The following is a 21,626-nucleotide window of genomic DNA, read 5'->3' on the forward strand; positions in this document are numbered from 1 at the left end:
ACTTCCTAGAGAGGCTGTCTCGCGCACCATTCCTCACTCCATCTCCATCCCTTGGCCTCCTGTGATTCGAGGGTCTCTGCCGGTTTGCTACATCTACATTCCGACCCAGCATTTCTGCCCATTGACCTCGCCTCCTCGTCTCATTGCTGCCGCCATACATCTAGCCCATCGAGCCCGCATCGTTAGGCCATCCAGTTCTTTCGTCTTCTCCTCGCTCTCATCTTTGTGTCTCTCTCTCATAAAAATCGTTCTTAAGCGCACTGGACATAAAAAATTACGTTGATTTCTCGATCCTTCTCTAGCAAGACCGCCAAACAGGAAGCAGTTGTCCATCGGGGCTACTTTCTATTCATCTCGTCTCGCTCTCAGTTAATGTTTGATCTTCCTTTTTGCTGCTCTGATTTTCATTGGTGCCCGAGTTGAACCGTTGTGGCTCTTCGCCTCTGTACATGCAGAACACAGCCCGCACTTACAAAATTCGAGCCAAGAACAAGCGTCCTCGCTGTGCCTATATTATTTCGAACGCATCAGCCAAAATAAGACATACAAGTACTGCAAGGTTGCCAACCCCTTCGCTCCAAGCCAAAGCGCCATCGCTCAGAATAAGACATCTGCAGTCATTGTGGTGAGTCTCTGTCGCTCTGCAACAAGCAAAAACATCTCCAAGGCCCCGCTGTTCGCGTCGAGATCGCATGGAAAACATTCATTTCGGACGTCTGCCATAGCGCCAGATCCCGATATCCCTTTATTTAAGCGTCTCCCTCTTTGCTCCCCTCCTCTTCTCCAATCCCTCTGGTCGTTGTAACTGTCTATAACATGCCTAATTATATGTATTGTACATGATCTCGACGCTGTGTTTATCCTCTCCCCTCTTGAACATAATTTCTCTTGAACAAATTTCGTCTGTAACGGAAAGCCAAGAAAAAGAACAAAAACCTTGCGCGCGCCCACTGCGACTCAACTTTCTCCACCGCTGACACGTATTGAACATCGCAGTGTTACCCCGGCCAAAGTCCAGGCAATAATCTTTTCCGTCGAAAACATACATGACCTGCTATTCCTGCTTGGGAATTAATTTTTCCACGTCCTGCCTCGGTTCTGCCCCGGTATTCTTGACCGTCTGAGATCCATAACAAGCATTCTGGCCCTTATCTCCAAGGGAGGGCCAGCTTCCGGAAGTACTTATTGCGACGCCTTCCTACATACGAGCATAGGCAGCTAGCCCAGCACGACACGGCATAACAAGCGCTCACTAAAGGCTACTAGCACAACCACCACTACCGGCATATCCAGCAACGGCCACAGGGGTCGGAAACGCAAAAGGCCCCCCCAGTCGGCTATCTCGAGGCTGTGAGTAGGCTCGACGCTTTCCCCAGAGTGCCAGGCCCGCACCTTTAGGCGTTCGCTGGGCGCTGATTTGCTTTGGCTGCAGTTGACGCTGGTCTGCTGGCACCAGCGCAAGCCTGGCAGTGGCTCTGCCGTGCATCTGCAGTTGTAGCTGCATATCTTTGCATCCGCACCTGATTCTGGTCGGTTCGGTGGTGCACCGAGCTGGTACCACCCGGAGGAGTGCATCCGTCCGTCTTAGCGAGCAGCGGTGGATAGGTTGGCTTGAGCAGCAAGCAAGCAAGCAAGCAGAGCGAAGCAACGCAACGCAGCTGAGGCGAGTCGAGTTGGGTATCCATTGGGACACCAAGACAAGGCACGACTTCGCCGGCTGGTCTTGTATCATCATCGCCTCTCGCCGCTGTTGTGCGCGCGCACACACACACACTCTCTCTGCCTCCTCGCTCTCTACGCCTCTCGACGCTCTCTCCTCTCGACGCTCCCCTGCCGTCTCCCGTCCGCCATTCAGCACAGGATGGCGACTGCGGTGAGTCAGCCAAAGGTTAGTTTCTAGCTGATCTCCCTCCCATCACTCCCCTTCCATGTCCGTCCCCTTCTCCTCTCCCCCCACTCCTCAATCCTTGCAGTGCAGCGCAGCGCTGCCAAAGTGCAAACAGCACTCGAACCCAGAAGCCGCCCAGCACCACGACGTCAGAGGGGGGCCGCTCAAGTGTCTCAAAAGGTTGCGCCAGACTAGCGCCAGCGGAAGGAGGCTTGATTCGCCCTTAGCGGGTCACAAAGGCCTGATCCCCACGCCTTGGCCCTCGTCCCAACCTCAGCGTTGTTTCGTCTTTTGCTCGTCCATTCTGACCGCCGCACAATCGCTAACTGTCATCTTTTGTTTTGCTTTGCTGTCTCCAGACACGCTTGAGGGTCTATTCCAGCTTTGCCATGCCCTCTGGATCTGCCGAAAAGGCCCAGCAGCCCGTGGGCTCGGGCTTTCCCGGCTCCAATCTCTATCCGAACAAAAATATCTGGTCGACTTTTCCCAATGCCAGAGATCGCTCTGTTGGCCCCAAAGGTGTGTGTGCCTCATCGCGAGAGACACGATGATGGGCAGCGTCGGCGCTGGCGCTCTCATCTTCGCTCCCGCTCCTCTCCTACACTATTTCCCCGTCGTCTCCATGCAAGCGGCTTACCACTCACCACAATGATGCAGAATCAGAAGAAAATCCCACCGGGTCCAGTGCCCTCCACGCAACCTCCGAGGCTGAGGGCTGGGTCTCAAACTCCAAGCCTTGGAACGCAGAGAACCCTGCCCGCTCCGTTAGCAACTCGCCCGGTCGAGCGCGAGATGCAGGTCTTTCGAACCCCTCAGTCTTTTATCCAAACCATCACCCGGCAGCCATTGGTGTGAAGAAGGAAGTTCTAGGTGGCTCCGGCAGCTTTATCGACGAGTCGGATACCTTTGCCTTTGCTGCGCAAAAGCGAGGCCCTTCAGATGGCGCCTTCATCGATCCTCTGGCAGTATTTGCTCAACCCCGAGATGCTAGCCTCCCACCTTCTCGACAATCTCAGGGCTCTCCAGCATTTACCGAGCTATACCACCAGGGCAGCGGCCACACCCCCAGCAACTCGATACACTCGACGAGACAGCTATCCAACCACTCGTTATCCTACCCTCAAGTCGCAAACCAGCGAGCATTCAGCCTCAACAGACAAGTCGATGACGACATCTCCCTTCGAATGGCCCGTCAGATCAACCTGAACAATGGCTCGACTGGTGGACAGCCCTTCAATCCTGCCTCGGTTCCCTTCCATTCCAACCCCGCTTCTGCGCCGTGGCTGAGCGAGAGCGGCCCTTCAAGGCTTGGGAGCTTTGAATTCGGCACAGATCCCCTCTTGTCGCAGCTCTCTGCCGTAAGGCGCCCTTCCCTCGACAGAGTGTCGCCAGCATCCGGCGCCGCCTACCGCCTTGACCCGGGCTCCAGCTCAAGAGTTTTCGCCCCGGGCGCAGAGGCTTGGATGAGCAGACCATCGTCACGAGGTCAGAGGACTGCCGATCATGAGCGAAGGCCTTCTGGGCAACAATTCGCTGCTTCGAATTTCCCTGCACAGTACTATCCGAACCAATTCGGTTACGCCCAGATCCCTTCTCAGTATTCGCCCTCCTACCCCGAGGCCTACACTTCAAACTTTCGACCTATGCTGCCCAACTATGCCGTCCCATCTATCCCTGGATATCCCCTCAACTCCATGACTCCAATTAGGCCCTCTCGAGACCAAGACCCTAGCAAGGGCATGCGTAGCGCTTTATTGGACGAGTTCCGCGTAAATGGCAACAAGTCTAACAAGCGATACGAGCTCAGAGACATCTACAACCACGCCGTTGAGTTCAGCGGGGATCAACATGGCTCGAGGTTCATCCAACAGAAGCTAGAGACCGCTAATAGCGATGAGAAGGAGCAAATATTCCGAGAGATTGAACCCAATGCCCTTCAGCTGATGAAGGACGTCTTTGGCAACTACGTGGTGCAGAAGTTTTTCGAATACGGAAGCCAACTCCAGAAGAAGATCCTAGCAGAGAAGATGAAGGGTAAAGTGGTTGACCTGTCCGTCCAGGTCTATGCTTGTCGCGTGGTTCAAAAGGTAAGCACATGCCCGCAAACAACTACCTATATTCACTTTTGGATCCCTGCTAATGCTTATTTCTTCAGGCTCTTGAGCACATCCTGGTCGAGCAGCAGGCCGAGCTGACCCGAGAGCTGGAGCCTGAGATCTTACGAGTAATCAAAGATCAAAACGGCAACCATGTTGTCCAGAAGATTATTGAGCTCGTCCCAAGACAGTACATCGACTTTATTATGAATGCAGTGCGCGGCCAAGTTACTCCTCTGGCATCCCACGCCTATGGCTGCCGCGTTATCCAGCGACTGCTGGAACACGGCACTGAGGAAGACAAGGCAGAAATCATGGGCGAGCTCCACGCTTCTGCTCAGATTCTGATTACTGACCAGTACGGCAACTACGTCGCCCAGCATGTCATCCAGAACGGCGAACTGGAGGACCGAGAGCGGATTATCCAGTTGGTCATGGGCCAGCTCCTCACGCTCTCCAAGCACAAATTTGCGTCCAACGTGGTGGAGAAGTGCATCGAGTTCGGCACGCCCGCACAGCGTACAACCATTCGAGAGCAGCTAACCACTGCTGGGCCAGATGGAAACAACCCCCTGCAACAGATGATGAGAGACCAGTTTGGCAACTATGTTATTCGTAAGTTTTGACCTGCTGTTGCGCAAGAAAATACTTGTTTCGTTCTATCCACGATTATATCGCTAACTCTTAGTAGAAAAGATGCTGGGTCAGCTACAGGGTGAGGAGAGAGATGCTCTAGTCGAGGAGATCAAGCCCCAATTCTACAACCTAAAGAAGAGCGGCGCTTCTCGGCAGCTCCAGGCACTGGAGAAGCTCCTCGGATTGAGTGGCTCCAAGAGCGAAACATCTACTCAGTCAGACACCAACTCCGTTGCCGAGGTTCCCTCCCTGACACATGAAACCAACAGTCCCCAAAGCAGCAGCCCGCCCAGCACTCACGCCAGTGCTGTCGGGGCCCCATCTAACGACACGGCAGACAAGGGCTCAAGCAATTCTATCCCTGGGGTGGCTCTACAGGTTCAAGATGTTGAGTCGTAGAGCTGCTCGCTTTACATATTCATTAAGCACATTCTTTGATTCGGCTTTTACTTCTTCGAACAAATGTATTACGACAACAGAGGAAAATTTGATCCAGCGTGAAAGAAACATAAACACACAACGCATTTGCCAGCCGGGGGTGCAAGAGGCTAGGAAGACGGCCAATAGACTTTTACAAATCACCCGTTTTCTTTCACCCGGTACCCCCTTTTTTACAGCGGCATGGATATGTGGTATTAATAATGTGCAAGTCTATTTTACTTTATTCTTTTATTATTATTATTATAATATTGCAAACAGAAGACGCATAGTGGCTTTGCCCCTTCTCGCTGGCATACTTACGACTGCATGCGGACGGTCGTTTCTGGATATTTGTCAGGACCAGCGAATATGAAGCTGCGGTATATTTATCCCGGAACTTGGCATTTTTCACGGACGACGAAACACAAATTTGGGATTTTCTTTTCTTGGGAATAATTCGGAGTTTATTTCTTCACGTTTCTCTTTACCGTTTCTATTTTTTTTTTTTTTTCCTCTTTTTACAAAAAACTTTCCCGGCTTTTGTGCTATCCTTTTCCTTTTGTTTTTATTGGTCTATCGACTTGGTCGTTTTCTATTTGGTCACTCCTTTTCCAACAGATGTTAGGGAACCAGGCAGCACTAGGCACATAAGGATGGCAAGGGATGCAAATGTACTTTATCGTTAACGGTTGGGAGGCGCTGACACCTGGGGTCTGGGATTTACGTCCATAGAGGAACTGTAGAGAGTTTTTGGGATACTCATTTGTCTCACTACAGAATGAGGACCAGTTGCTGATGCCTGAGTTGTTCTCCTGCTCGATTGTGTCTAATGAGGTAACGAATCGCCGTGTAGGTGATTGGAACAGTGACTGTATTTGTATGGTTCGTCTCAATTGCAACATATATCGAGTATACCAGTTCACATTGTTGGCACGTAAATTATAGTACCTACGTAATTACCGGAGCACTTTCGGAGTGTGCATCGATCAAGAGCGAGTATACAGCGGATCAACTTTTTAGCGCCATTCGCCCGCATCTTCTTCAACTGCGGCACTTGTTCCGACGATAGCCACTTTTATGGCACTTGAAGCTCCAGCGTCCCACTCACTCCTTTACCCTTTACCAATGACCTGGTCTCGTTCCTTGAATTATTTCCCAAGAGGAGCATTGTGTCGCACTCGAGCGCCGCACCCGATGAACCGCCCCGACTTATAACGTGCGCCTAGTCAGAATCTCCGGCACAGCGGGATAATTGGGCTTTTCCTCAAGCCCTTTTCGTCGTCGTTCTTGACCTCTGTTCTAGACCGCTATATCTACTGCATATTCCTGTTTTCCCATCTTTTTAAAAGCCATGGCCGCCGCGGGAAGACTTACTTTTTTGTATCCTCAATTGGTGCGCGCGGCTACGAGGGGCTGCAGCCCGACGTTGGGACGGGCGACATCGGCCTCGGCCTCGGCGACGGCGACGACGACGACGAATGCTGCAACGACCGTAAGATGGAACAGCTTGATTTCCAAGAGGCATGGAAAGGCTGTTGAGCCCGCTGAATGGGAGAAGCAGCAGCAGCAGCAGCTACAACAACAGAAGCAGCAGGAGCAAGATGAGCAGACAAGGGCAACGCAAGATAAGACAGCGACGGCTGGCACCACCGAGGAGTCACCAACCGAGGCCCAGGCCAAGTCTGACATTGGCAAGCTGTATTTTGAGAGCGGAGAGAAGAAAGCAAGCCAGGCTGCTGCAGCAGATGCCCCAGAGACCGACGCAGCAGCTTTGAAGAGTCAACAGCAGGGCCCCAAGTCGGCTCAGACGCAAGCTGAGCCAAAGTCACCAGAGCCAACGAGTGCGGAAACAGAAGCAATACCAATGGGGCCACCTAAGCCGCAGACTGATTCGAGTGATTCGTCTTCGACCGCAAGCGCCGAACCCAAGACAGACAAACCCAAAGATACCCCAAAGATGAGCGACAAGCTGGATTCCGTCTATTACATGGGCGCCCCCGAGAGCTTGTCGTCGTCGATGCCGTCCATGTCCCCGCCGAAATATGTTCATCATTTCGACAGCTATTCCCTGGTGAAGCAGCTGCAAGAGGGCGGATACTCGAGCGACCAGGCTACTACCTTGATGAAGGCTGTGCGAGCTATCCTGGCGCATAACTTGGATATAGCGCAGGAAAAGCTTGTTAGCAAGAGTGACGTAGAAAACGTAGGTGCCCTTTCGATTCCCGGCTATTCTCGAAGAAGAAGAAGAAAGTGTTGGTCTAACTGTTCGATATGTAGGAGTCATATTTGTTCTCTGCGGCGTGCTCTGAGCTGAGTGCTGAGATCAATAACAACCGCCGCGCGCAGGATGAGCAGATTCGACAGCAGCGCACGCATCTACAGCACGAAGTCGACATCCTAACGCAGACGTTGAATCAGGAGCTGCTGACTCTGAATGATAATGTGCGAGGACTCTTTAACGATCGAAAGATGACTGTTAGAGAGGAGCAAAAGGGAGCGGATAGTGCTGTAAGCCACCTTTGGCCTCCTTTATATAGGAAGGAAACTATATTTACTAACTGTTGTTCGCCAGATTCAACAAATCACCTACAAAATCAGCATCATGCTTAGCAGCGACTCCAAGTCGGAAATCGAAGGCGTACGGTGGATTCTCATCCGCCGATCCGTAGTGGGCATCCTCTTCATGGCCATTGTGACGTTAGGTACCATTCGGTATGCTACGTATGTCAGCCACGAGCGTCAACGGGAGCAGGATCGCAAGAAGAAAGAGGCAGAAGAGTTGAGGAGGGACGGCGGCAAGAATGATCGCACCTCTGCGCCAGATGCGGCTGCTATTTTGGCGGCAAATTAATTTCGACACTTTTTTTTCTTTCACACACACACACACACACACACACACATACGTATATATCAATGGCTTTTCTTTTTTCGGGATTGCAGACGGGAAGAAGGGCATGGGCGAGAGTTATAGGCTGGTTCTTCTGGGCCCTTGGTAGGAGAAGGATACATTGGGTGGGTTTTATGACTGTGTTATGAATTGAAAACTGATACCAAGCTTCGAGGAAGATCAAAAAGAGTTGAGAAAGAATTGGGTATATAGAGAGATAAAACTCGAGGGACGAGAAGAAAAGCGAGCATGGGATAGCATTTGTTTGGAGAGTTATATATATATATAGACACGGGATTATGGATCATAGCACTAGCGACTAATATCGTACGGTGCTCAGCTGATGTATTGTTCATTACAAATACTACTATTGAACATTTAAGACTGCGATACAAGGCCTCATTCTGGGTCATAGGTGCCGTATAAGTGAGTGCTATGACAAGCATTTGGGAACATCCGACACTATTACTCGGCAGATAAGCAGCAGTTTGGCAATTAAGAGTCTAAAGTGCTTGCAAGCAGCCAAACCGCATCAAAAGACCAAAAAAAGGGTAAATCGAACGATTTCAAAGGCGATAAAAAAACCCACTCAAAGATTAAATCAACCTTGCCTCCTCTCAAGTATTTTTGGAAAGCCGCCGTCACGTGCTAAAGACGTCAAGACGCAACCCCACGTTCGCGTCTCTTTAATGGAGAAGTTCAACGCGCTTAGTTTATGACAGCTCCAGGCATTTATTATTCCAACATACTTTTGTTTCAACCTTTCTTTTGAGCCATTCTATCCTAACTTCACACTTGTATGCACCACGTTCAATTGTATTTTCTCGCCGAGCTGTGCCCGGGTGATTGATACATTCTTCACAAATTGGAGAGGAGGGGGGCAATAAAAAGGGAAAGCATCAACCAAATGGCGACTACATCCCAAGCTCAAGCTCCAGCTCGAGCTCGAGCATCACAATCAAACACTCCAATGGAGACCGACGACACAGCGCCAGCTCAAGACACCCATGCCGACGGGGACAACAATAACAACCAAGCCCAAGCATCCGAACCACAAGCATCAGCACCAGCACCAGCACCAGCAGCGCCAGTCGTCCCCGGCCCCCGTGCAACTCGGTTCCAAGAGCTCTACGCGCAAAGCTTGAAGCGCACGCTGGGCAAGCTGAAATGGGACAACTTCGCGGCTTGTTACCCGACGGTGGCGAAGAAGGCGGAGCCGGTGCTGAAGCAGGTCCAGACGCAGATGGCGGACAAGTTGGCGGAGAAATGCGAGGTATGAGGGCCCTAGGGAAGGGACAAGAGACAGTGAGCAGAGGCAGTCTTGCTGACGGATCAATATCAATTGCCAGAGAGAATTCGAAAGCATCCTCATTGCGAGGCAAGTCGTGCCGAAGCTAAACGACCTCGAAAGCCTCGTCGCAGACGCCACCCACCGACGCTTATCATCAGCGCCCGACGCTCCTAAACCAACTCCGTACGAACCACCTTTCTCTTTCTCCTTGTTTTGAAGAAAAAAAAAAGAGTCCATCTCGTACAATCTACCACGTTACAGAACACAAGAAAATAAAAAGAGTCTACTAACATGAAAATGAAAATAAAAATATATAGACCCCATCTCCTCCCCGCCAAAGACATCCTCTCCGCCCATCTCGCCCCCTCTCTCGCCTCCCACCAATCCCTCCTCAACGCCAAGCTTCAGACCGCCCAGTCCCACAACGCCATCCTTTACGAGCAGATCCGCAACCAGCGCGCCGAGATCGAGGCGCTGCTCGACTCGCTAGAGGCCGCCGTCGGGGACGTCAAGAGCGCGAACGCGGCGCTGGCGCCTGTCGTGGACCAGCTGGCTGCGGAGGCGAGGGAGGTGGACAAGGCTGTTTCGGAGTGAGGTGTGATAAAACTGGCGATTGGAAAGCACCAGTCGATTTAAAAAAAAGAAATTAAAAATTAAACCCTTTTCTTTTCTCTTGTCTGGGATATGAAAGGTCAGTGTCCGAGAGCTATATATGCGCCTATAGCACAGGTTGAATGGATAGACTATATTTTGTCTATGTCTGTTGGATTGCACAAAAAGAGACTATAACATCTCAAGGACATGCTTGGGCACGATAAAGGGGAGCGAGTGGTAGGATATTGGTTGGATTTAGATTTGGTTACATGATACCCCATGAATACTGTTACTCTTTAAGCATAAATATATACGCAATATCAAGATTTCTCAAAAATGGTCATCTTACTATATCGTTCAAACGAGACATATGAATCAAATGTATTGCGGTATGTACAATAGACGAGCGATATATGCGTATATATGCGGATATCCCCAATGTGCCGCCGACACATGGCCTCTTGCCCTCATTCTCCGCCACTTGATATGCAACATAGACAAAATAAACATGCCTGAAATGCAAAAAGAACAATAACAAATGAAAATAAAAAATAAAACTCCGGTCCATGATCTTGTTGCCACCTGGTAATATATGTGCAAATGCTCATTCCTGACGCCCGTGTATGCACGTAACAAATAACACCTTTTCCAGTAGCTCTCATGACAGAGCTTGTCTTTCTCCCCCACCTCTCTCCCCTATGCTGAATTCCCATGCGGGAGTTCTAGCCCTTTACAACCAGGCTAGCTGTATAACTGAAGAAGGCATCAAACAAAAGAGAAAACGACGAAAGTCGATGTTGCCCAGATAGATCTAGGTAGAATAGAAGATAGTCCATATAGATGAGGACTATTGGTGTTTATGTCGAATTGTCAAAGATGACGAGGCCGCATAAATGCAATACTGGTGCTGAGGCAAAATTTACCTCTTCCCATTAGGCCAATGTCGTTGTTGGTCATACTCATTTTCGAATCCATTTCCCTCAGTTCAACCTCAAAGGACTTCTTAAATCCTTCTGTTTTCTGTATGAATGACTTGCCAAGGACCAAAGAAGTCTACCTCGCCGTAGGCTGGCGGGAGCACACGGACCATTCTACCCGTGCCCCAATCGACAAACCATTGCTTCCCTTTACTAATGATGTAGTTTGATTTGCGGGGGCTTCGAAACAGTAAATTACTGTAGCAGAGCTTGGCGTAGAGCAGGTCATGTGCAGACGTCCACTGATGCTCAGGAAACCATTTGCCCGTATGTGGGTCAATAGATGGATTTGGATCTGAAGTTGTGCTGAGGGGATGGAAGGGATCATTCCTGGGATCAATTCTTGGGTGTGGTCCTAAAGCCTCGCTACTCTGTGCCTCCTCTGTAGGGTGGGGTCGTGAAGGGGCAGGAGTCGGAGTAGGTAGCTGAGGAGACGAGGGTCGTCGCTCCGAGGCATCATCATGAGCGTCATGAGCGTCAAGAGCGTCATGAGTGCCGGAGCCTTCGGCATCTGGAGGGGGATCTTGGTGAATTTCCGGCTGGGTGCTTGGGTAGATTTCACCAGTGTGGGTGCGATACCATCGGATTCTCTGAATTCGCGGGATAGACATATCGCGTGGGAAATCTCGTTCGTCGATAGGGGCTGCCACATCAATAGCCGCAAATAAGCACTCAAGCCACTTGACAAAGGTGCTCAGTTCGATACAAGACAGGAGAAACTGGTCTGTTTCAACTCGTACTCGAATAACATAACGACGCCTAGAGGTAGATATGAGTTAGCACTGAGGCCTTTTCCCCCCATCCTTCCTTCTCATATCCTCCCTGATAACACCTCGTCTTCACACGCGGGGGTGTACAGAGTTCGCTTCGACGAACAAGGAACTCACTTTTTATAATCAGCGGCAATACCAGCATCAGCATGCAAAAGACTGTAGGTCTTTTCTAGTTTTGCCTTCCTGATCCAAGGCGGGTTGTCGGGACAAATGGATGGGCCATCGCGTGACTTACCCCAGCTCCAGTCCTTCTTGGTACCGTAGATGCTGAGGGCAGTTCCGTTGAGGGAGACAAAAACGGTATGCCACTGCCGATCCTCTGCTCTTTTGGTGGTGTTTTCGATCTCATGCTTCATGTGAAATACACCTTCGATAGCGATAGAGCTTGAATAGCTTGGCAAGTCATCGTGACTTAGGCATCGGCGCATGGTGCCAGGCCCACTGGTGGTCTCGTCATCCAGGCCATCTCCCGGCCTTGCCATCTTCAACTCCTTCCCTCTACTCTTGAAGCGGTTCAGCCAACTACTCTTGGCCGGTAACGAGTCCTTCTCTTCAACCTTGTCATTACTCTCCCCTCCCCTCTCCCCTCCCCTTTCATCTGGCATGCTGGTGACGTCGGCGTCTTCGTATGGTGGCGGGTGTGATGGACGCCGTTGCTGAGTTACGGTCATGATGTGCTGGTAATGCATATCCTCCTCCATTGATAGACGCCGCCGATTCGGCGGCGCAGACTGGATCGGTGAAAGTCCATTTTCTCCGGCCGAGCCACGGCGGTCCATGGGGACGGGCCCGGCTTATATGCCCCGGGGAGAACAAGATGCTCTGAGGCGACGGGCGCTGGCTGAGTCGGTGTGTTGACGTAGCACTGGCAATGCGATCTACCTCGAGTGGCGTGTGCGGCTCGTTACAGGGAACTCTATTCGTGCGCTGCTGACAGGAGGAGTCTCCGTAGATGGATCATGACGGTTTACGTTCATAACGACCCGCCCTGGCGCATGATGAACCCGAGGGAAGATCAGAAACCGTAGGTATCCAGAAGAAAGAGGAAAACGAGGTCTCGAGAAGAGCACGGTGGGGGGGTGGACAGTGAAATGGAGAGAGAAGCAGTAAAGACGGGGCCGTGGTCGCAAGACGCTGCTGGAGCCCTGCACGGCGGCTCTTTTGTTAGTGGCGATGAGACCCTCTATGGGCAGTTCGATGCGTAAATCTCGGGGTTGCAACAAGGCCCGGACGTATCGCAGTCTCTGGCGGTTCCAGGAAGGCTCGGAAAGCTTATGAGAAGCGGGTTCTAATGTTGCGCTGACACGCGAGGTGCTGTGCTGTGGTTGAGGAAACGTGCGGGTGGCGAGGCAGGGCTTGAGGTGGAAGCCGTCCGGAGGATAGTATGGGTACAGTAAGGACGTTGGCGGCGCGGGCGAATGAGCGGCGACGACGCAGCGGCGGACACGGCACACATTGGCCTTCATGTAAGTCAACGCCAGGGGTTTTTGGTCGTCGAAGGGGTGGGCCCAGCTCTGTGGGGATGGGCGTGGGCCGAGGGCTTGAACTCGATGGGGACCCAAAGGTGCGCGACCGAAGCAGCGCCACGGCGATACAGAGCATCGGATTTCACTAGATCTGACGGTTAGCCGCCTCTCAAACGAAGCCTGTTTCCTGACTACGGGCCCTTTTTGACCCAGCTGAGACGCCTTCGGGAGCCTGGCCCGGAAGAGCCGTACACAAGGCGCAGGCCAGCCAACCGCACGCGGGAATATCTACAGGTGCCTATTCTCTCGCCAACCAAAGATGCGATGGCGATGGCTGTGATGCGACGATCTCAAAGGGGGGCATGAGCATGATTGGTAATGTCGCAGAAAGGAGGCTGAGCAGCATCGCTGATGTTTCACGAGATTGGCGAAAGGAGAAGACAGCAGCAGATGCCTTGGGAACTTATGATAGACACCTGCTACAGCACCATCAAGGTATCTTGTACTCAGGAAGGCGGAGAATAGCGCACAAACCAGCGCAGCATGGAGCTTACTTGACGTACGGGGTACCTGCAAACGCGACAAATGCAGAGCATGGAGGCAGCCCAGACAGAGTACAGATACCTACCTAGTAGTGCTTGATTGTGGTGGGCCGTCGGGGAAAGAAGGAGTAGCCTAATACAGGTAGGGGACTAGGTAGTATTGGCAGGTACCACGTAAGCTCTTTGCAGCACCTGAGCGTTGCAATTTGGCGGCTGCTCCCTTGATCAAACTCGAGGCAAGACCGACCTGGCATGGTGCTGTTCCATGGCAGCGGTACCAGTGCCATGAACTTGTCTTGCAGAGCTGGGCTACTATACCTACTAGGTAGGTATCTACTTACCTATCAAGAGCAGATGCAAAAATATTCGAATATCCTCATCTCATCAAGAGCGCCGCTGGTAGTACCTCGCGTAGAAATGACCATTGACAGCCTCAAGGATCTATTGCTGCCAAGAAAACAATGGTCGTGCTAGAACAATAACGCTTCCTGGCCGGACTCCCACTATTTCCGGGTCGGGTTGCGCTGCGCGATCAAAAAGTTCCTGCCGTTCGTTGGCCAGCTGGGCTGTATTTTACGGGGCCTCGTCTCGAGCACGCACGGAGCACGGGAGTTGGCACCAAGAAAAGAAACGCACGAAAAAAGAGGGTCGCCCTTTTCTGTAAGAGGCCTGTTTACCCTAACGCTACCAAAGCGCGAAGTTACTTGCGAAAGAGAGACGGACAGACGGTCGATTGTTTATATTGTGTGCGCGCTAAGCCCTGCGCGGTAGGTGCCTCTCGCAGGATGTGGAGGGCGGGGTTTGGGGGACTCAATCAAAAGCCGGGGCAGTCTCTCAGGTGCTGTTTGCTGCTTTTCGCCGCGTTGCAGCGCTGGTGAGGCACTTGTGCTGTGCGCTGTGCGCATCACCAAACAGCCTATTACTCCGGCACAAACACCGCTAGTTCATTGGCGCATCTGATTGATCTCTGCGGAGGCCCTTTTCCGCAAAAGGCCCGGCGAATCTCGTGCAAGGCGCGGCGATGGCGCCCGTGCTGTGGCAGGCAAAGCTGGCCCCGAGTGCAGCAATGTCGGAATGGTGCCAAGCAAACGGCCATTTCTTCATGGGTGCAAAGGTGAGGGCCAGCGAGAGCCCAGTCAACGCTGGCGCGATAGTGCTGTTTTAGAACTGGAGGAGCGCGCGCCTTCTGCTTAAGCTTTTTTTTAATCGCTCCCGGCGGGCCGAACTAACTGCACGAATCTCGTGCTTGGTGGTTTTGTAGTTTGTATACGCTACCAGATATGTTCGTGCCGGACTTCACTGGCGCCTCGAGTAGGTACTTGTACGTGCAGACCTACCTGCAGCAACAACAGGTAGTCGGGTGCTAAGGCCGTATTATAGCATACCTTAGTAGGTAGGTAGTGGGCAGTCGACTTTTGCTTCAAAGGGTACTTACCTATTTGAGCAGTCGCCGATGAAGCCTGAAAGCTCATCTCGCTCCAACGATTTCTTCTCCTCACCTTGACGTGGAGGGTTATCGTCTCTTTACAGCCAATACTATGCTCTGCTCTGCTCTGCTGCTCTTCCGCTTCAGGCAAATGCGGAAGCTGTGCCAAGTAATTTTCCTGCCTCTGCCTCAGCACATCGTCCTCCTATTTCCTAGATAAATTACACGCCATCCATGACTGGCCTCATATACCCCCTTCTCGACCATCACACCCTCCCGTCCTAGCCCTTCGGAACTTTTGGGCGAGGGGGGACCTTTGAAAGCCGCATCCTCCATTTCCAGGAGCCCTGGCTGGCGCTCTGTGCCCTTTGTGGCGTCGCTGCTGCTCCGGGCCCCCGCATCGCTGCCGGCTTCTTACGAGTCATATATTGCTAACAGGCCAGCCTGCTATGCGCTCTGACTCCACCTGGCGAGTGCTCTCTCGCTCTGGCGGGCACGTACTACGCATGTAATGCTACCTGCAGCAGAACCGCTGCTGGTATTCATCACGCTTGAAACTTGCCTCTTCCAATGCTATTGGTAGGCTGGCCCGGGGGGATTTGTCGCCATGTAGCCCGGTGGTACGACTGGGCTGGGAGACCTGGTCTCGACAGTGTTAACTCCAGGCCATGTCTACTGTTGGGCTCAAGTCAGGCTTATGTCCGCATGGCCGCCATCATGCCCCTTTTGTCTTTGATTTCGCGTTCTGTACTCTATATACTGATCTCGATATATGGTACTATTACGACGACAACTGCCCAAACAAAAGTGCTAATGTAGCCATGGCCATAGGCGCAGCTTACATGTCACCAGCAGTTGATATACTTGTAGGTACGGCGCAACTGCTCAACCGGCCGTCGGCTCCGATCTTAATTCCCCGATACGGATAATGTGGTTCTTAGCATCTAGCGACGTGAAGCTTGTGCATAAACAGATCCGTCTCATGCCCGGCCGATTCGCCCAAGCCACAGCACAGTCAGTTGGCGCTCCATGTATGTACATACAAAACTTTTAGCCATTAGTCCGTTCACGGCGCTATCCAAGCGGACGTCTTTTTTGGCAGCGACCGATATCGCCTGGAGGAGGTAGTTGTCTGAACGTGAAGACACGCATCTACCGCCCAAGTGTCGTCGTCATCGTCATCGTCTGTGTTCTTGTGAAGTTGCAAGGCGCAGAGTGCATAGCCGGTAGCATGGCTTGGCTTGTTCGAGAGATGATCGGCCATACTAAGGATTCCGTAATTTCGTCGCTCCTTCTAGGGCCCTGTCAAAGCCAAAGCCAAGGCCAAGCTTGTAGTTACCTCTTTGCTTGGCTTTTCCTACTCCTCTTGGCAGGCACAGCGTTATCGAGATTTGTTGTATCCTTTACTCCATCTAAACGCTTATAGGTTGGTGATCAACGGCAGATGCAGTACATGAATCAGCTCATGTTGTAGTACAGCGCCGGATACGAATACTGTGTCGCTCGCTACAACGGCCCAAACATGCAAGCCCGCGTCTGATACGCATGTACTGCACATGTATTTATATGCTGCGTGAGGGGATTCCCTGCTGACCGCACCAATCCGTCCATGCTAATGCCAAATACCCTGCCATCGTCAAACCATATCGAGCGACGTTTGCACGAATCTGTCACTTGCGCCGGCACTTCCGCCGGCACTGGGCCTTGTGGCCCATCGTATCATGGCCCATCTGATTACGGTAGAACTACTATTACTGTACTGTACGTGCAGTATGTTAGTAGCATACACGAGGAGCAATGAATCAATCAATCAATCAATCACGCAAACACGGGGTTCTTGGATGTACAGAGCCAGACATGCCACTAATACTCCGTATTTTAGGCAGCGATTCACTAGCAATGCACATCCTCACCTTCTGGACAATCTGCCGTGCCTTGTGGAGAAGAGAATGGATAGCTGCGCCTTATTTTGATCCTCTACAGCTCGTTTTCCTCGGATAACTTTTTTGCCGTTTTTTTTTTTTTTCTTTTCTTTTGTTTTCTGGAAGTTCACACCCTCCCCTCTTTTTTTTTCTCCCTTGTTCTCCCTTTCTCCACTGCCAGAGTGTTGGCGATCATTTATTATTTCTGATGAAAAACACAAGAGTCATGGCCGTGCATTTAATTACTACTATTAGTAATTTTCATGCTTATCCATGTTTGACGGCCAGCCATAGATCCGACAAACTACTGTGCGTACGTTTACTAACTTGAGGCTTTTTGCGGGATGGCGTAGTCCGAAAGTCGCTCAACCGTAACACACAAAGACAACTAAGAGCGAAGAAGCAGAAGAAGAAGACAAAAGCACTTCGGACGTGTGTGACGATTACCATGTCGTTTCACGTAATGGTTGGCTCTACTATCTACAGCACACATGCATACTGTAGGGCTCGGAGGACACGTACGAAAGCGTTCAGGAGGAAAAGAGACGAGGCCGGGCACTGGCTTTTGAAAGAACTTTTGCACTCGGGCAGGATCCCCGTCCCTTGCACTAATAAGCCATTCGCCAGCCAGCTGGGAGCAAAGAGGCACCTGGGCTAAAAGCAGAGGTAGTCCAGCAGAGCTCCATCTTGTTTTGGATGACGCATCCGCCGAGGAAGCGTGCTTGGCAGCCATTGGCTAAAACAAACACGATGCCGTTTCGCTTCTTGCTCTCCACAAAGGCAGGTTCCTTTGTCTGCGCGCATCGCATCGTGAACGAGCCTATGAGCTTGCTGAAGCGCACCATGGCCGGAGCTGTGTCCTCTTTGCAGTGTGCATGTTGCGTCCATTCTTATGGCCGTGTAAGCGGAAGCCATTTACAAAAGGGCCTGACGGGCAGTTGTACGTCCGGAGCCCGAAACGGGTCTGTGCTCCCGGAAGGAATATTCGTATACGCAGCAGAAAGTACAAGGACTAATATTGTATGGACAATGTTTACAACGTTGCTTTATTTAGACGACACGGGGGCAGCCATCTTGCCGGGTCATCGGCCAACCGCAGTGTCCGCCATACGAGCATGCTTTATAAGAAGTGCTACCTATGTAGTAGTAGTTATTAGTACTGATGCTGTTGATGATCGTGATGCGGCCATGCCATGCCATGTGCCTTGCTTCTTGGCACCCAATGCCAGACTGCACTGCACTTTTGAGCGCATATGCATGATGAGCATCCTTCTCACCTGCATTCCAATAAACCAGTACAGTAGCGTTACCAACATTCACACTCATAGCTCATGGTATACTTGTAGGTAATGGGCGTACATAGGTAGTAGGAGCACCAGCACCGCCTTATACGCCATGCCAAGCATTTTGGCGTCCAGCTACACACAAAGGACTTGCACCCACAGCACAGCCAGCGCAGGCGGCGAAACGGCCTCTCCGACGCTGCATCTCCGTCGACTTGCCTGGTTTCGGGACATCGCACGTGTATAGACAGACAGTCGCCAGATTTTGAGTACGTAAAAGATTGGGCAGCCCAGCTTGACTCGGGGCTGAAGCAATAGTACCACGGACGGGCCGTGCGCCTCGGCGGGACTTTTTTTTTTTTTTTTTTTTTTTTTTTTCTCATCTTGCTTTCCCTTGTTCTATCGAATCTTCTTTTGCCACCGCAGCCACCAAAGCGGCGTCTTAGGATGGCTATTTCAACTCTAAAGCAAGGACCGTAGACCACATGTGTGTGTAGTATCAGCTACTAGTCTAGTAGTAGGTACATGTATGGCCCAAGGACGACAACATGCTCTCACTCGCCTTCTAGAAGCCAACCTGGCAATTTCCTATCCGAGCCATGCTGATGATCTAAAAGATCTGATAAACATTTCTCTCTGAGGCTGATGTTGCATAGCGCTTTATTTCCGCCATGTACGTACTATGTACAGCATTGGCTATGGCTACCGACGGAATTGGCGAGGCCAGGGGTAGCTCTTGGAAGAAGAGAAAAGAGGATCTCTAAAGATTACTTTCTACTACCATGTACAACTGTACTTGGGCGAGTCTTTTTTTAATTCGTAATGTCTAAAGGTTTCGGCCCCGTTGCCATCTTGGGCAGAACGATTGCTATAGTTGGTACCCCATTGTCCCATTTTAGGAGCCCAGCTCTTGGCTTTTGGTTTTTTTACGAAACCCTGGCCACAAAGTACAACCACAACTGCCAAAAGATCCAATGGGTTGATGGGTGTCCATTGAAATAAACTACTAACTAAAAGCGCAATCCGGCCAGCGGAGTATACCTAGTGAATAAAGCGTCCAGGTTCCTGATTCATTCATTATATGACAAGTACATGGTCAAGGTCGCCGTGTAAGTGGGCTTTCTGATGCTCCGGAAGCATCAAATCAAAGTCGCATACTACTACTTACTACCACGAAAACAAGGATCTTTTTTTTTTTTCACCTTCTGCTCTCCTCTTCGCTATGGGTCTTCACCGGCACGAGCTTTCTTCATTTTCTTCACCCCTCTTTGTTCCGTCGCTATGCGCGTCTAGCCCTTTTGATTCTTTGAAGCCATCACGACATGAAACCAGGCAACGTAACCGCAGCGTCGGCAGCGTGAGCGATGCCATGGGCAATCGTATGATGCCTTGAAAAGAAAACTGGATATCTGCCTCGCTTATTTTTCCACTCTGCTACAGTCTTCGTGCCCGTAGTTTGTAAAAAAAAAAAAAAAGTTCCCCCCTCAATGTCCATTACCTTGATGGCATCTCTATTAAAGAAATAATTTCGCCAAGACCATGCATATGTGAAGCGCCGCCACCTCATTTTTTTTGACGCTTATTCCAATGGTGCACATACTGAGTGTCACGGTTTCATTTCCAAGACTAAATTACATAAATGACATGTAACCTTTGCGGTCATGTTTCATCAGACTCCAGTGGCACATCTTTTGCCGAGTTGTGCAAATCATATTTTCTCAAGCTGTACTAGGGAATAAGTGTATTGACGATTAGTGAAGTAAAACTATATAGTAAGATATCCAAAATGAGTTGGGCCATACTACCCGTCTTGATGAGGCGAAGATATTAGCAAATAAGCTATTTTACGCTGCCTTTCTCAATGCCAGCTTCTAACTTTCTTTCTCTGATGTATACTCCTGCAATCATCGCCGTCATGCTTGCTTATAGTACAGTCACCACTATGACTTTTTAACCTAAAGTAATCATAGGTTCAAGTTGAGTTTTAATAGGGCAGTTCTATAGAGATGTCAACACAAGCGGCTTACAATAAGTGTTTTGAGTGAAAATCTTACAGGATTAAAAAAGGAAAAGGGAGAAGGGAGAGAAGAAGAAAAGAGAAAGGAGGTCAGTAAGAGCATTCATATCAATTTATTGCTTTTCTCTCTTCCTGGCATGGGGGATCTTGGAAGAGCGTTATGAGATATAGATTGCAACATATTTTCTACATGTGTTTGAAGAGCCTACAAAAAGCAGACAAGCGTTTTATGTCAGTCTCCTTCTCATTCTTCTTGGCCATTCTTGGGCTCTCCAGATGGCTATTTCTGAGCACTAATACGCTAATTGACCAGCGTCTTAAGCATGATTTTCTCATGGCTCGATTTCAGCGCTATTAGTCGTCATTTAGAACATCACTTCCCTCCTGCCAACTTCAAGATTAGGTGTAAATAGCAGTCTTTTGCTTTGCACCTAGATTTTAGTGACAGAGGTTTTAAATCCTGCCAATCGTTGCCCTATGACTTGAGTATTTGCAGAAGTGTATGGATGTCATCTAATATCCCCGACATAAAAGGTGAAAACCCAGAGGGAACACTATAAAATTGAAACACACTATTTTGCCTTACACTTGGATTTTAAACTTTTCAAAGCATTCTAGTCCTGCCAATCCATGCCACGACTTGAATATTCACAATAGCACAAGATGTCATTTAATAGCCCCCTCTTTCAACGTTTCATCGTAATACGAAAGAAATGAAGACACATATAGTTTACTTTTGAGCGTGGATATCGTGAGCTATTCCTGCGTCCTTTAGTATATTACTCGAGATTCCCTGACTGTGAACACCGCTTCGAAGGCCATTGGCGTCAGTTTCGGCGACATAGTGGCGCTTTTGTAAATCGGCACACGGCATTAAAAAGCTCTCTATAACGGCCCCCATAGAGGTAAGAGAGCTTGCAGAACAGGTGAAACTCTTCAAAGAGGCCGTCGAAACGCTCAAATACTGTGAGAAAGACGTTGAAGATTCGTGATAAACCAAACTTACCTAAAGACCGGACAGCTTATGTCACTGATATTTGGACATCTTCCAACTGTTTGAAGGAAATCGAAAAATTTATCCAGCACAATGGAGGCTATCATGAAGACGGTGAAATTAACAAAGCTTGAAACGCCATCAAGGCAGCCTATAACCAAAATGGCATCGGTAAATGGCTGGCAAAAATGACTTTCCAAACAATCCACATCAATCTATTACACTTGGTCGTAATGGAAACATCCAATTTAATCCAAAGGACGAGTACAAGCATTGGAAGAGTATTCCCGAATCTCAGAACCAAAATTTTTATAACTCGAGGGCTGTTCAACATGCCAACTATGGAAAGAAATAAGTGGTGGTTTAACACAGAAATCAGTGGTAGTATGCTAGACACAGACAACAGCCATTTAG

General features: G+C 50.2%; 6 protein-coding genes across 6 annotated transcripts; 4 read left to right on the forward strand and 2 right to left on the reverse strand.

The window, feature by feature from the left end:
* Positions 1-449: 449 nt before the first annotated feature.
* On the forward strand, positions 450-1,498 carry TrAFT101_004242 (uncharacterized protein; the record flags this gene model as incomplete). The annotated part of the gene is made up of 4 exons (XM_066127104.1): positions 450-625; positions 997-1,012; positions 1,267-1,350; positions 1,433-1,498. 4 exons carry the CDS (start codon positions 450-452, stop codon positions 1,496-1,498), a joined length of 342 nt encoding a protein of 113 aa, XP_065983213.1.
* Positions 1,499-1,861: 363 nt separating this feature from the next.
* TrAFT101_004243 (uncharacterized protein) lies at positions 1,862-5,019 on the forward strand (the record flags this gene model as incomplete). The annotated part of the gene is made up of 5 exons (XM_024898793.2): positions 1,862-1,888; positions 2,248-2,407; positions 2,546-3,975; positions 4,044-4,599; positions 4,676-5,019. The coding sequence occupies 5 exons, from the start codon at positions 1,862-1,864 to the stop codon at positions 5,017-5,019; spliced, it is 2,517 nt and encodes an 838-aa protein (XP_024765969.2).
* Positions 5,020-6,391: 1,372 nt separating this feature from the next.
* Positions 6,392-7,891, forward strand: TrAFT101_004244 (uncharacterized protein; the record flags this gene model as incomplete). The annotated part of the gene is made up of 3 exons (XM_024898833.2): positions 6,392-7,243; positions 7,318-7,548; positions 7,613-7,891. 3 exons carry the CDS (start codon positions 6,392-6,394, stop codon positions 7,889-7,891), a joined length of 1,362 nt encoding a protein of 453 aa, XP_024765968.2.
* Positions 7,892-8,651: 760 nt separating this feature from the next.
* Positions 8,652-10,178, forward strand: TrAFT101_004245 (uncharacterized protein). Its single transcript, XM_024898965.2, has 3 exons — positions 8,652-9,200; positions 9,277-9,401; positions 9,536-10,178. The coding sequence occupies exons 1-3, from the start codon at positions 8,835-8,837 to the stop codon at positions 9,810-9,812; spliced, it is 768 nt and encodes a 255-aa protein (XP_024765967.2). The 5' UTR covers positions 8,652-8,834; the 3' UTR covers positions 9,813-10,178.
* Positions 10,179-10,815: 637 nt separating this feature from the next.
* On the reverse strand, positions 10,816-12,341 carry TrAFT101_004246 (uncharacterized protein; the record flags this gene model as incomplete). The annotated part of the gene is made up of 2 exons (XM_024898839.2): positions 10,816-11,548; positions 11,677-12,341. The coding sequence occupies 2 exons, from the start codon at positions 12,339-12,341 to the stop codon at positions 10,816-10,818; spliced, it is 1,398 nt and encodes a 465-aa protein (XP_024765966.2).
* Positions 12,342-12,440: 99 nt separating this feature from the next.
* Positions 12,441-13,398, reverse strand: TrAFT101_004247 (uncharacterized protein; the record flags this gene model as incomplete). The annotated part of the gene is made up of 2 exons (XM_024902987.2): positions 12,441-13,173; positions 13,343-13,398. 2 exons carry the CDS (start codon positions 13,396-13,398, stop codon positions 12,441-12,443), a joined length of 789 nt encoding a protein of 262 aa, XP_024765965.2.
* Positions 13,399-21,626: the final 8,228 nt, after the last annotated feature.

This window comes from Trichoderma asperellum, chromosome 2 (genome assembly GCF_020647865.1).
Source record: "Trichoderma asperellum chromosome 2, complete sequence".
Taxonomy (NCBI): Eukaryota; Fungi; Ascomycota; class Sordariomycetes; order Hypocreales; family Hypocreaceae; genus Trichoderma; species Trichoderma asperellum.